The sequence below is a fragment of the Lissotriton helveticus genome, chromosome 4_1, assembly GCF_964261635.1.
Source record: "Lissotriton helveticus chromosome 4_1, aLisHel1.1, whole genome shotgun sequence".
Taxonomy (NCBI): domain Eukaryota; kingdom Metazoa; phylum Chordata; class Amphibia; order Caudata; family Salamandridae; genus Lissotriton; species Lissotriton helveticus.
In genome coordinates, this window is record NC_136063.1 from 69,737,039 (window position 1) to 69,750,768 (window position 13,730).

The 13,730-nt window shown below is 44.6% G+C and overlaps 1 protein-coding gene across 2 annotated transcripts in view; it reads right to left on the minus strand.

Moving 5' to 3' along the window:
• CPSF1 (cleavage and polyadenylation specific factor 1) overlaps positions 1 to 11,005 on the minus strand; it is a 235,407-nt gene extending 224,402 nt beyond the window's left edge. The window contains exons 1-5 of one of the 2 annotated variants that reach the window (XM_078686442.1): positions 10,884 to 11,005; positions 3,387 to 3,582; positions 2,379 to 2,406; positions 1,576 to 1,709; positions 449 to 529 (exon numbers count right to left, since the gene is read on the minus strand). In XM_078686442.1, coding sequence (XP_078542568.1) covers positions 449 to 529; positions 1,576 to 1,709; positions 2,379 to 2,406; positions 3,387 to 3,530 — 387 coding nt within the window. In that variant the 5' untranslated portion in view covers positions 3,531 to 3,582; positions 10,884 to 11,005. Of the gene's footprint in view, positions 1 to 448; positions 530 to 1,575; positions 1,710 to 2,378; positions 2,407 to 3,386; positions 3,583 to 10,735 lie in introns of both variants that reach the window. The other variant, XM_078686443.1, reaches the window with a different exon arrangement.
• Positions 11,006 to 13,730: the final 2,725 nt, after the last annotated feature.

The window sequence follows — 13,730 nt, forward strand, 5'->3', positions numbered from 1 at the left end:
ACACAGTATTTTGTAGGGAGAGGAAATCTCCCTTCCACCTGCAAGTAGCTGACAAATCAAAGCAATGATCATGAGAAATTGCCACAGGCACATTGTGGCTGTTCATGTTTGAGAGAACATCGGCGCTAGTCAAGCATTATGGAACATCTCTGCACATACCAGACTTTTACCCCCACTCCTGGAATTCACAAAAGAGCTAAAGACCCTTTTCTTCAAAGAATGCCATATTGACCATTGATAAAGACCCTCCCATCTTCTAAGAACGGGCAAAAGGATCACCACCACCCTAAACCCTCTAAGTTTTGTATATAATCTTGTATTATTCTACCCCCCCCTCACAATCAGATCTATGCCTATCAATTATTTGTACAATGCTCTATTGCTCCGCAAGAATGTTTGCTCTGTTGATCCCCAAGAATGGTTGCACTACAGGAATAGAAATACATACCCTTAGCTCCGGCTCTTCAAAGTAATGGAGAGACAGCGTTTTCAGGTCATGCGTGCCTGGGTCATACTCCACCACACAGAGCTGTAACAGATAGTAGGCATTAGAATGAAGGGGGGGGGGGCAGAAGAAGTCAAAACAGGGCACAACAATGGACCGCTGAGTTTAAGGAGACACATTGGGGCCATGCATTGCATGTGGAGCATGGGGACACAGGAAAATAAATTCAAATTTAAAAAGTGGAGAATTCAGAGGAACAATTACTGATTTATAACGTGCTTGGTCACCTGTGGTTTCACAGAACTAGGAACGATTAGAAAGAGGGGCAAGATGGACAGAAAACAAAGGGGGAAAAAACACCATGATTGGGTAGTTCCAGAAAGTGCACAGTCGTGACTGCAATGTTTTGATTTAGGTCCACTGAACAGTCCTTAAAGGGTCACAAAGAACAGCACCTCTCTCTTCCCAGGAACAAATTTAAGGGGATTGGAGTAGCTTGACCAAGACTGGAGACAAGCTGAGGAAACCTGATATACTGGCAGAGAGAATACTCTTCAAAATGAGACAGATTGGGGGCCACCGGTAGACCAGACCGGTACCTCTGCACCCAAAAGGCGTAAAGTACCAGGGAACACTTAACAGGCACTTGTAGCAGTGTGAACTACAAACCAGTGTAATTTAGACATTAAAGTGGTTTGGAGTTTATTTAAATTGTGCCTATGACTTCATTACTTTTGTTGGCAGCCATAAATACACCCTTATTAAAATAAACGTTAACTATTTCCATACTCCCCATATTAGACAGATGGATTAAGTGGTTTGTAGTGCTAGGGCAGGGTTCTCTAGTCAGGCATGGCAGGAACAATAAATGGAATAGAGGCTCTTTAAAGAAGGCGGTAGGAGGACTAAAGTTTTGATTAGAAGGTTTGTTGATCAACGGCAGAGTGCTGTGGAATACAAAACTAATCATAAAATAAAGGGATGAGCTCAGTCAAGATTGATCTCTAGAAAAAGTGGAGGGACCTCTAAAGCCAAAACCAGCAATAGGGAGCTCACACTGAGGGACAAAATAAGATTCAGCCAGAGTGAAGAATAGTTGACAAGCAGGAACCCTAAACGTCTCCGAGTACCTTAGCATCCTTGAAGCTCAGCAGCAATGCGTCTCTCTTGCCTCCGGCTAGCTGGACGCTAGCCATAGACATGATATTTCCAAAGAAAGAGAAATTTGCTTGCAGCTCCAGCTTCTCCTTGTGCCCTTTATTTTCTGAACAAAAAAGAGAAGTTAGTTTTGGAATGCACAGTAAGGGCACTGCAAGAGAGTGCAACACAAGATTGAAAGTAAGCTTTAAAAAAAACAACAGGCGAGATAACTGGACACTAAAAGACTAACTCCAAAGGCGGGAAATTACAGGAGGAGACAAGAAGAACTGTTCAAGCAGTGACCGGTGTGAAAGCAAACACTGCGCAGAAAGAAACAGATCTGAATACAGTCATGCACTAGGGTTCCCTTCAGTTAGTAGAAAACGGTGCCCCCTTAGGAATGCTGAGACTGGATTGAGACGAGGTAGCTGAGCCTAGAATGGGCCATGTGACCTGTAGCTTGGCAGGTGGGTGGAGACCTCAGATCATCAGAGGACAAAGTGTCGGAAATCGGCAGGAGGCTTAGTGAGGCATCCCTAAGCAAAGCATCAGACTGTGGCAGAAGGTGTGGGGGCCTCAAAACTATTCAAACAGAGGGGCACAGTCCTATTCCCCACTGGAGGCGAGAGAGCACAGGACACCTGTAGGAGAGGTCCAAGCAAAGCAGTGAAAGGAAAGCAGGAGTCATAGCACAGGTGGGTGGGTTATCCAAGGGCAAGTCGCATGGGCAAACAGAACCAGCAGTCCACAGCCTTCTCCCACACTCCAAGGAACACAGCCACCCTGTTATTACCTGTACTTTTGTCTCCTTTGCTGGAGCTCTGGAAGGAAACAAAAAAAATCAACATGAGCAGAACATACTCTGCAAATGGAAAAAGCATTTTAACAGCATCTGCAGTGTTTAGTGCCTGGTCTGACTGGTTCAGTCTTATTCAAGGCCCAGTCATAAAATACCATAACATCATCGCCTCAAAATAGATCAGTGAGAGATCACCTTATACCAGGAGCTTCCTGGTTATGTGCATAGTTTGTGTAGAAGGAGCAGTGGCGAAAGCTTCCTGCAGAGGCACCATCAAAAAAAAAAATATATTGTAGAGGCTGAACACATCACATGAAACACTCAGTCACAAAGCAGCCTTCATGAGCAAGTCAATATGTACTTGGCCTTAGACTGATGAACTGTAATCAAAGAGCATTCTTTACAGACAAATGCAAAAATGTGTCAGTAAACTGAGTATTGCTGTTGTACAAAGCAGACGGATTTCACCTGCAATTCCTGCCCTAGGAACTCCAGGAGACCAAGAATAACCAATTCCCACTTATAAGATGTCTGCCACAGGGAAACAGCTGCTGTGATGCAAGGGGAGCTATGAAACATTGACATCCTGCCTGACAGTTTTCTCACTTTTTAAACAAGATCATGAAAGTCTTCCTGTAAAAGAAAGATTCGGGTTTCACCGCTCAGAAAAGCGGGTTCATCAGGTAGGATCCTATTATGCAAAACGCACATGCTCATATCACCAGTGCAAGAGAACATCCTGAGAGGGGAAAGAGCAGGGATTCCCCCTGCCTTTTTACAAGCATCTCTGATGATATTGGCAGCCAATCATGCATGGATACCTCATTGTATACCCATCACTAACCACAGATCCACAGGCTATATGCGCCAAAAACCTCACCCCTTTGGGCCAGGACTATGGACTTCATATAGCTCCTACACCCCTTCCCCATCACAAGAAAATCTAGGTGTGACTGGACTTCGTGGACAAGCAAAAGCCTCAGCAAGAAAGAAAAATTATACCTCAACATCATGGTTCAGACGATACACATAGAGCTGGGAGGTTCCGGACACAACCAGGTTCCGCTCAGAGTTGGAGAAAAAGTTGCAGTATATGGAGAACTCTATCCCGGTGGGTGGGTGAGCCTGTCGGTAAACTGCATACATCTTGGGAGGTGGCTGTGCCAAGGAGCCTGAACCAGTGGGAAAGCCAGGTCACCTGGGAAATAAAACAACAAGTAGACTTCACATCAATGTAGGATAGGAGTTGTCAAATTTGGATCGCCACATGTTCTAGCTGGCCATCATGTGTGTACATACCAATGAGTATGCACCATTGTAGATACCAAATGTATTTCGGCGTCAGCAGCACACATCTGTGGTATGGATTCCATTTTACGTATGCTCCAGCTGAGAACTCTACTGCTGTGTAAGCACATACATGCACAAGCATTCACACAAAAATATACATCACCCTACAAGTGAACACAATACACTAGATGGACAAACATCACAGCTGAAAAATCAACAGCTAAGAAACAAGAACTCAGATGGAAATGTGCCCCTTTATAAAAACGGGACTCCCTTGTACACCAGATGTACACACACACCCAGAACATGACTGGACAAAATTCTACATATTTACAGGCTGACAGTCTTGATTCCAGGTGTATATTTACCCCAACTAAGCATTCTAGTAGCTTGGAAAGCATCTTTAAATGTACAATGAAAATGAAGTCCAGGGATTTGGATAATGAAATAGAGGTACATTTTGTATTCTGGAAATCATAATCATATAACGCATAACACAAAAGTAACTGTTTATCAGCACGATATCTGTGCCTTGAATCATCGCACTAGCAAAGAAGACTGGACTGGGAAAGATAAACATTCATGAATACAAAGAGAAGGGAAGTGCTGTGAAGAAGCTTGGCCCAAAGACTTGCTCATAGCACTAAGATCAAACTTTAGTTTCGGATGCTGATCTGTTGGAACTTAACGGACTTAAGGGGTACACAAGAGGCAAGGGAATGTTTTACTGCAGAGCAATTGGAGGAAGGAGGGGAAGTACCCATGACATTTAAAGGTCTATGTTATTTCTACCCCTATTAGGGTAGAGATGTTTGTTACAATGGACAGCACCAGATCAGATCTTTTCAGTACAATCTGCTACAGGAACAAAGAAGGTTCGGCCAATAATGATGCAAGTTAAAATTGCAAGCACTGGTATAAACGTATTTGACGGTGGTACGAGTATAGCAACAATGATTTGAAAGTCAGATAAGTGAGCAGAGCTCATGAAAGCAATTGGAACAGGGTCCTTCGGTCATGACTTTAGAGTTCTTTCAAGGTTATTGTTCTCAGATTTCTGCAGGATAAAGAAAGGCACTTGATGTTGACTATGAAGTTCAAATAAAGGTACTTAGGATGCAGGATGTGTTTTTTACAGGATGTGTGAAACTGCCCTTCATGCTGTCTTAGTCTTCCAATCCTGTGAAGGCTCTAAAGGCAAGTAGGGGTCTCGGATGTCCATGCAAGACTAGGTCAAGAGGCTGTACGTCCACTTAAGAAGGGGAAAACATGTGAATGTTCCGAGTTGCAGGTAGACCACTGACTGTCCTGTGATACTCCAAATATAACTATGTTAGGTCAGCAGTTAAAATGCCTAATAGATTCTATTAGGGGGTGGTGGTGGAATCTGGAGAGTAGCATAGGTGAGGGCACACACGAAGAAGGGGGAAAACAGTAGAACAGACTAGTGATAACCTTGTTGAGCAGCTTACAACTTTAGGGGCAACATGCAATCAGGGATGAGACCACAAAATGGGTATTCCCACCTCTTGCACCCACTCTCTTGCCGGACCTAGTTGTGACATACTACTCAGATTTACCAGAAAGACCTAGTAGACATATCATGGACTGAAGATAAAAAGGCAAAGATTCCACTAACAATAAACAGCTAACATCAAAGATTAGCAGTGAGTGTCCTGGTCAAGAAGTAACACTTTGGGTAAACTCCATATTACACAACCGATTTACAATAGTGGCTTGGGTTAGCTAGGGTACTACCATCATTTGTCCAACCAACACCCTCCTCTTCCTTCTACCATAATAACACTCATGCACAACACATACACTGCATGGCGCCACACTTTTTAACTCTTGCAACAAACCAGTCTAAGACAAACACTATTACTTCCACTTCATTCCCTCCTACACACAACATACACTCTACTCATAAACACATCACCACCCCCTCTACCATACAACTTTCTCTCACAAACAATACTATACAAACAAATCCATTGCATGAAACAAATACACCAGCACCCCTTTTCACTACTCCTCAAAAACAAAACATATCACACACACACCAGCACAACAAGATCTTCAAAGCGCAACACCTCATAATACTTACCATCACAAAATACGAACATACACCCACCTTTCAAACCACACAAAGGAACAAACTCCAATTCCAAGCTTTCTCTCTTCCACCACACCTAACACAGATACAGCAACTCTCTTCTAACCGCCTCTCATCCATTGGACAATTTAGAACCTTTCTACATGACCCACACGCTGCACCACCACCCTTGACTCATACACATTCTGCCCTAAACACACGTAAACAATATAAGCAACATGCCACACCTCACAACTTCGCTTCCCCATGTCTACGGCACAACAAAGTTACACCGCGAACCTCACTCTCAAACACCATCTCCACCACATTCAGACCCGTCAAAATGCCTTCTTAGCAGGCTGGATGAGGAACATGATACAGAACAGCTACACGGCTGCTATCCTAATACAGCTAATGGCAGCACTAAAAACACACCTGCTACAAACCCACACAATACTGATCACTCTTCTACAAAACAAAGTCTCACTACCACCAAAGGCCATTCTCTAAACTGTCTACTAATAACCGCTTGATCCCTCTCTAAAAACAAACATCACATCTATGACCTTCTCACAGATACAAAACCAGGGATACTATTCATCACTGAATCATGGTTGGGAGATGATATGGCTCCAGTCCTGCATGAAGCCGTTCCTCTAGGCTATCAAATGATCACCCCAAATCATATAGGCAAAAAAGGAGGTGGTCTAGCTGTTGTGTTCAGGCAAACATTGCATATCACTAAAGTTGACAACATCTCCACAAAGAATTGTAAGGCTCTTCTAACAAGATACACTCCTACACCGTCTTCCTCCTTTAACTTCCTGCTCCTTTACAGACCTCCAACTAGCAAGTCGACATTCCCAGACGCACTTCTAGACACAATTTTCAAACCTGATAACAATACACTCCAACCTACGCGTTCTGGGTGACGTCAACATTTGGTTTGACAAACCAAATATGACCCATCCAAAAACTGGCCTAGACACACTGAACCTGCATCAGATTGTCCACAAACCCACACTCATCACTGGACATATCCTAGATGTCATTTTTGCTAATACTGAACTAGTTACCTTTCAAACTATAACACCAGTCACATGGTCAGACCACCACTTGCTTGCTTTCCAACATAAAACAACACTAAGCGACTCACCGAAAGCTACCTTACATCCATCCACCCATCGGCCGTGGAAGAAACTCAATCTAGAACACTTAGAAACACAACTAACATCCAGTACAAATCTGGAAACAATAAATTCTGTTCAAAATCTATACCAGTGGCTACAGGAAGCTTTTGACATCCTGATACCACTCAAAACCACACAAAAAAACAAAAGAAAAAAAGCGCCTTGGAGAAACAGAGAAGTAAAAGACATAAAACAACAAACTAAAAAGCTGCAACGTACCTGGCTCAAAACAAACGCCAAACAAGACAAACTTCACCTACAGAAAATTAACAAATTATACAAGTCAGCTTTCAAAAAAGCTAAGAAAAGGTACTATTCAGACAAAATTCCAAATGCTAAATGTGCAAATAAAGAATTCTATAAAATACTCAATGAATTTCGCAAAGCAAATTGCCTAGAAGGAACTCATCCTGTTACTGAAGATTTCACAGACAAACTGGCAAATCATTGCACTGACAAAGCAGACACATTGGACTCATACTTAAAACAGAAACAAAGCACCAGCACTAACCCTTGTACAAAACAACAATCCAAGAATACTCTAACCCAGCCTCTCCGTTCCTTCCAACACATCTCACGCGATGAATTTACAGACCTGGTCAAAGCAAGCAAGCCCTTCTGACCCCTGTCCACCACAAACTTTCAAGACCATTCTTTTACCAACCTCTGCTGCCACTCCAGTAAGAAGAATCATCAACGATTCATTAACTACTGGAATATTTCCAGAAGAGTTCAAAAAGTCACAAATACGCTGAGCCCTGACAACTAAAGACCCATTATAAATGGACCTTTCCTGGTAAAACTGATAGAAAGAGCAGCGTTCGACCAGCTGTCACAATTCATTGAAGAGAATGTGGACAAACTAGCAAGATCAAGCTTGGTCACTGAAAAACGCTGCGACTAATTTTCCCTCATTTGGGATTTCCAAACAGAATACTGAATAAAGAATGAACAAAGGATTAGGAATACAGCATCTGCTATTTGACTTTGGAATGACTGAATCTATGAATACTTCGTGTTGAACACTTGCCTGTGTGCAAGCTATTGGTGCTACAAAGGCAGAGGGTTCTGTGAGTGACTGCCCAATGTTTGTTCCAGATGCTGCCCCATATTGAACAGACACAGAGTTGTATTGTAATTGTATTGTATTTGCATTTGTATAGCGCTCACTACCCCTGACGAGGCATCAAATCGCTTTTTTGGCGAGTAGCACGCTACTCCGGGACCCATAGAGGATTAGTGTTGAATTAGTATAGTGAAACATGCAAGTACATTTTAAGTGGTGGATAATTTAGTTAGTTATTTGGATTCAGAAGGATACCAGTAGGATAGAAGACGAAAAAAGGTTTGTATTTATATAGCGCCTATTACCCCTGATGGGCTGTTGAAGCACGCTACTCCGGAAACCCATAATGGATTAGTAGTGAATTAGTATGGTAAAATATGAAAGTAATTTGAGTGGTGGATATTAGTCAGTTATTTGGAGTGAGAAGGATAGCGGAGGGGTAGAAGGGGAAGAAAGGTTTGCATTCATATAGCACCTGTTACCCCTGATGGGTGTTGAAGCGCTTTTCTGGCGAGTAGCACGCTACTCCGGAACCCATAAAGGATAAGTGTTGAAAATGAGTATAGTGAAATATGAAATAATTTGAGTGGTGAATGTTATTCATTTATTTGGATAGACAAGGGTAGGTGGTGGGAAAGAGGTTTGTATTTATATATAGCTTGTTATCCCTGATGGGGGTTTGAAGTGCTTTTTTGGCGAGCAGCACCCTACTCTGGAACCCATAAAGATTAGTGTTGAATTAGTATGGTGAAACATGAAATTAATTTGAGCAGTGGATATGTTGGTCAGTTATTTGGTTTGCAAAGGGTTGGGGAGGAGTAGAAAATGCAAAAAGTTTTGCATTTGTATAGCGCTTGTAACCCTGATGGGGTATTGAAATGCTTTATTGGCGAGTAGCACGCTACTCTGGAACCCATAAAGGATTAGTGGTGAATTTGTACAGTGGAATATGGAATTTGAGAAGTGAACATGTTAGTCTGGTATTTTGGTTGAAAAGGATAGTGGAGGTATAGAAGAGTTAAGGAGTCTATTTTATTTTTATTTATTTTTTTAGGTCATAGCAGTAGGATGAGTAAAAAGGGTTTTTGGAGGGGAAGAGTCAGAGGTAAGAGTTTAGAAATGTTTGTTTTGGGGGATCAGTATAGTAAAAGAGGTGTCAGATGATGCAAGGAGGTGTAGAGTAGGAGAGAGTCTAGAAAGGGTTATTTGGGGGATCATATTAGTGGTATGGGGATTAGGATAAAATAGAAAGTGGATGTAGAGGATATATTCATAGATGCATATTGTGAGAGCTAGGGTAGTGCATTGGAAAGAGTAGTATAAAGAAGTTTGAGATGAGTCAGAAAGTTGGGCTAGAAAATATAATGAGAGAAGTATAAGCTGAGAAATAGTTAGTGCATTTTAAATGCCAAAATTAGAAGAAAGTGATAAATAGATCCATAAGTACATTGAAAGTATATAGATGCATGAAGCAGGTAAGTATATGTAGATTAAATATATTGATAGAGGTACAAGATGAGAAATAGGGTAGTGCATTGTATATGCTTTTTCAGGACAGCCAACATGTTTCATTCCAAGCATGAAACTTCTTCATGGCTGTGGAGAACATGTGTACATGATAATTATGTGTACTAAACAACATAAATTGTGGTAGTAAAATCATAACCACGACTATACTTACTAAAAAGCATAATTCTTCATACAAATAAAAACATAATCATGGTACATCAGCTATAAGTTAGGTACTTTTATTTCAAAAGTATTTTATTAGTTGTTTCCAAATAGAGCAATACATACAATATACTTCTAAAACAAATCGGATACAATGGATGTTGTACATAAACATGCATCTCATAACAGATCTATAGGAGGAAAATCGAATAATTCTTAATTTCACAGTAACTTTATGATCTTTATTTACCCTGTAATGCACATGCACATGTTAATGTCCTAATAGACACTACAATTGGTGGGCGACATCACTAATAAGCAGAAGGTTAGCATATTGGGTCGAGAGAGGCCTCTTATCTGATACGAAACATAGATATCGCATATCTCAAGTCACCACATTATCCTTGCCCTTACAGCTTTCCCAAAATCACGAAAAAAAGTTTTGTTCCCAGCAGGGAGACCTAAGACTTAAGGAAATTACTCCTTCCACCGAATACCCATCTGTATATGTGGACAGGCTTTAGTTAAATACCTATTCACCTTTATATGGGACAGTAAGGATTTATTTAAAAAGTCTGAAGATGTACACTGAACACAGGATGCTATGAGGATTATAGGGGGGGATGTGGTACTACCAACTGCTTGACACTGTGATAGGCTCCGGGTTTCCCCCTCTAATGCCAACTCTTTACATAGGTTGGTATGAGAGGGAGCATGTCTAGGGTGTGCATCAACTGCAGGATGGATGGACCACCTCTTCACCTGGGGCCATTACACAGATGACGTTGTAGTTATCTGGAAAGGGGCAGTTAACGAACAGTTTCACGAATCTCTGAAACAAAACCCCCTTAGTGCGTCATTAACGATGCAACCTCCCAATGAAATATCTGAGTTTTTAAATGTATTCCATTAATGTTCGCCCAGCAACATCCCGGTGACCGTGTGTGCCCTGAAATAAATAGGAAGCACTCTACACAATGACAAGCCAGAAGCTTTGCAAGACAACATGCTTCACATTTATGGGAGATGCCAACTCTACCTCGAAGCAACTCAGTTTCAGGAGAGAAGAGACTGCGCTACAGCTTCAACTCGGATTTTACATAGCTCGGGTTTTATCACAGCCTCCTTTTACCGCTCCATAAATATCTTTAACCTCACCAACCAACAACCCCCATCCACACACGCACCTCTCGTCAGGCACTCCTCCAGGCGACTACGAGGGACCTTTTAGCCCCGCCACTTCCGGACTACCTGCCTCACTTTCAATGGCGGTGCGTTCCTAGCCTCGTTCTGAGGTCTCTTCCCTGCCTCACTTCCAATGGCGGTGTGTTCCTAGCCTCGCTCTGAGGTCTCTCTTCAGCCTCACTTGCAATGGCGGTGCGTTCCAAGCCTCGCTCTGAGGTTTCTTCGTTGCACTAACGGACTTGGAGCGGACCTAGTAACACGAGAGGTTAGGTCCCAATTTACCGGGTGCCGGACCCCGTAAGATACCTATGGGAGTTCTAGTTACTGTGGTGGCACCGATTATGTAGTAAACACGGAAATAGGACTTCTGAACTACTCATCGTATCAGACTCTCGGCGAAGTGGCCATCTTGGATTGGGACACAGCTCTCGAAGACACAAGCGATAGAAACCCACCCGTCTTGTAGAATTGCCTTTGAACATGCTGCATTTGGGTCTGTCGCTTCTGTTCGCCTCCGTGATGCCCCAATGTAGTTTCGCCGTTTATTTATTAAAACGTGTATCGGTCGTATTATCCATCATCTACCACTACCCCGTTTAAAGATGTGCACCGCTGAGTTATACACGCTTTGGTTTTACATGTGCACGTGACAAGGATCGTTGCAACGTCACACCGCAAAGGAGGTGACACGCGAGGTCAAGGTTTTCTCCGTGGTAATGCAAAAGAATAATGAAAGCTCCCGTGCATGGTATGCGCATGGCGTCGCGTGAACCAGGCGCCATGGCAAACAAGCATTTGCAATGCAATAGGTCTCGCATTTGCAAGACTTTGAGCTATTGTCATTGTAAATTGAGATGCCTTTTATTGATCAATCAATCAATAAATCAATCAAGCATATTTGTATAGACCTGCTAGGGTCTCAAGGCGCTTGGGGGAGAGGGGTACGCTAATGCTCGAACGGCCAGGTCTTGAGTTGTTTCCTGAAGGAGAGGTGGTCCTGGGTCAGCCGTAGGTGGGTGGGTAGGAAGTTCCACGTCTTGGCTTCCAGGTAGTTGAAGGATCTTCCTCCGGCGGTGGCTCTGCGATTTCGTGGGATGGCGGCGAGGGCGAGGCTGGCGGAACGGAGCTGGCGGGTGGGTGTGTAGAATGTGAGGCGGTTGTTGAGGTATTTGGGACCCATGTTGTGGAGAGCCTTGTGTGCGTGGGTGAGGAGTGTGAGCGTGATCCTCTTGCTGACGGGGAGCCAGTGCAGGTCTCTCAGATGGGCAGAGATGTGGCTGTGACGGGGGATGTCCAGGAGGAGTCGTGCAGAAGCGTTCTGTATGCGCTGGAGTCTTTTCTGTAGTTTGGCTGTGGTCCCAGCGTAGAGAGTTTTCCCGTAGTCCAGTCGGCTGGTGACGAGGGCCTGGGTGACCGTCTTCCTGGTCTCGGTGGGGACCCACCGGAAGATCTTTCGGAGCATGCGCAGGATGTTGAAGCAGGATGCCGAGACGGCGTTGACTTGTTTGGTCATCGTTAGGGAGGAGTCCAGGATGAAGCCCAGGTTGCGTGCGTGGTCCGTGGGTTTGGGGGCGGTGCCTAGTGTAGGGGGCCACCAGGAGTCGTCCCAGGCGGAGGGAGATGATCCCAGGATGAGAACTTCCGTCTTGTCTGAGTACTGTTTCAGGCGGCTGGTCTTCATCCACTCCGCGACGTCTTTCATACCTTCCTGGAGGCTTGCTCTGGCGGTGGCGGGGTTGTTGGTGAGGGAGAGGATCAGCTGGGTGTCGTCAGCGTAGGAAATGATGTTTAGGTTGTGTTGGCGTGCGATGGCTGCAAGGGGGCTCATGTACACGTTGAAGAGGGTGGGGCTGAGCGAGGATCCTTGAGGTACGCCGCAGATAACTTCGAAGGTCACGGATCGGAAGGGGGGAGGCGGACTCTCTGGGTTCTTCCGGAGAGGAACGAGATGACCCACTCCAGGGCCTTTCCTTGGATTCCGGTGTTGCTGAGGCGCTGTATTAGTGTGCGGTGGCATACGGTGTCGAATGCTGCTGAGAGATCCAGGAGGATGAGGGCAGCTGTTTCCCCGTTGTCGAGCAGGGATCTGATGTCATCAGTAGCTGCGATGAGGGTGGTCTCGGTGCTGTGGTTTGCTCGGAAGCCGGACTTCGAGGGGTCGAGGGATCCGTTTGTCTCGAGGAAGGCGGCGAGTTGTTTGTTCACCGTCTTCTCGATGCCTTTGGCAGGAAAAGGGAGGAGCCAGATGGGGCGGAAGTTCTTGAGGTCCGTGGGGTCCGCGGTGGGTTTCTTCAGGAGGGCGCTGAGCTCTGCATGTTTCCAGCTCTCCGGGAAGGTGGCGGTTGCGAAGGAGGTGTTGATGATGTCCCGGAGTTTGAGTGCGATGGTGGAGTCGGCCTTGTTGAAGATGTGGTGTGGGCAGGGGTCGGTTGGGGAGCCGGAGTGGATGGTATTCATCCTGCGGGTGGTGTCTTCGGTGCTGATCGGGGTCCAAGAGCAGAGGGTGGTGGTGGGGGGCGCTGGTTCGGTGGTTGGGTGCGTGGTCTGTGCGCTGAAGCGGTTGTGTATGTCGGCGATCTTGCGGTGGAAGAACGAGGCGAGTGAGTCGCAGAGGTCTTGTGAGGGTTTGATGTCGTTGTTGCAGGTGTTGGGGTTGGAGAATTGTTTGACGATGCTGAAGAGTTCCTTACTGATATGGGCGTTGTTGGCTATTCGTTCTCTGAATGTTGCCCTCTTGGTGGTTCGGATCAGCTGATGGTGTTTGCGGATGGCGTTCTTGAGGGCGGTCATGTTTTTTGTGGACTGGTCGTGGCGCCAGGCTTTCTCGAGGGTGTGGCATGATTGCTTGG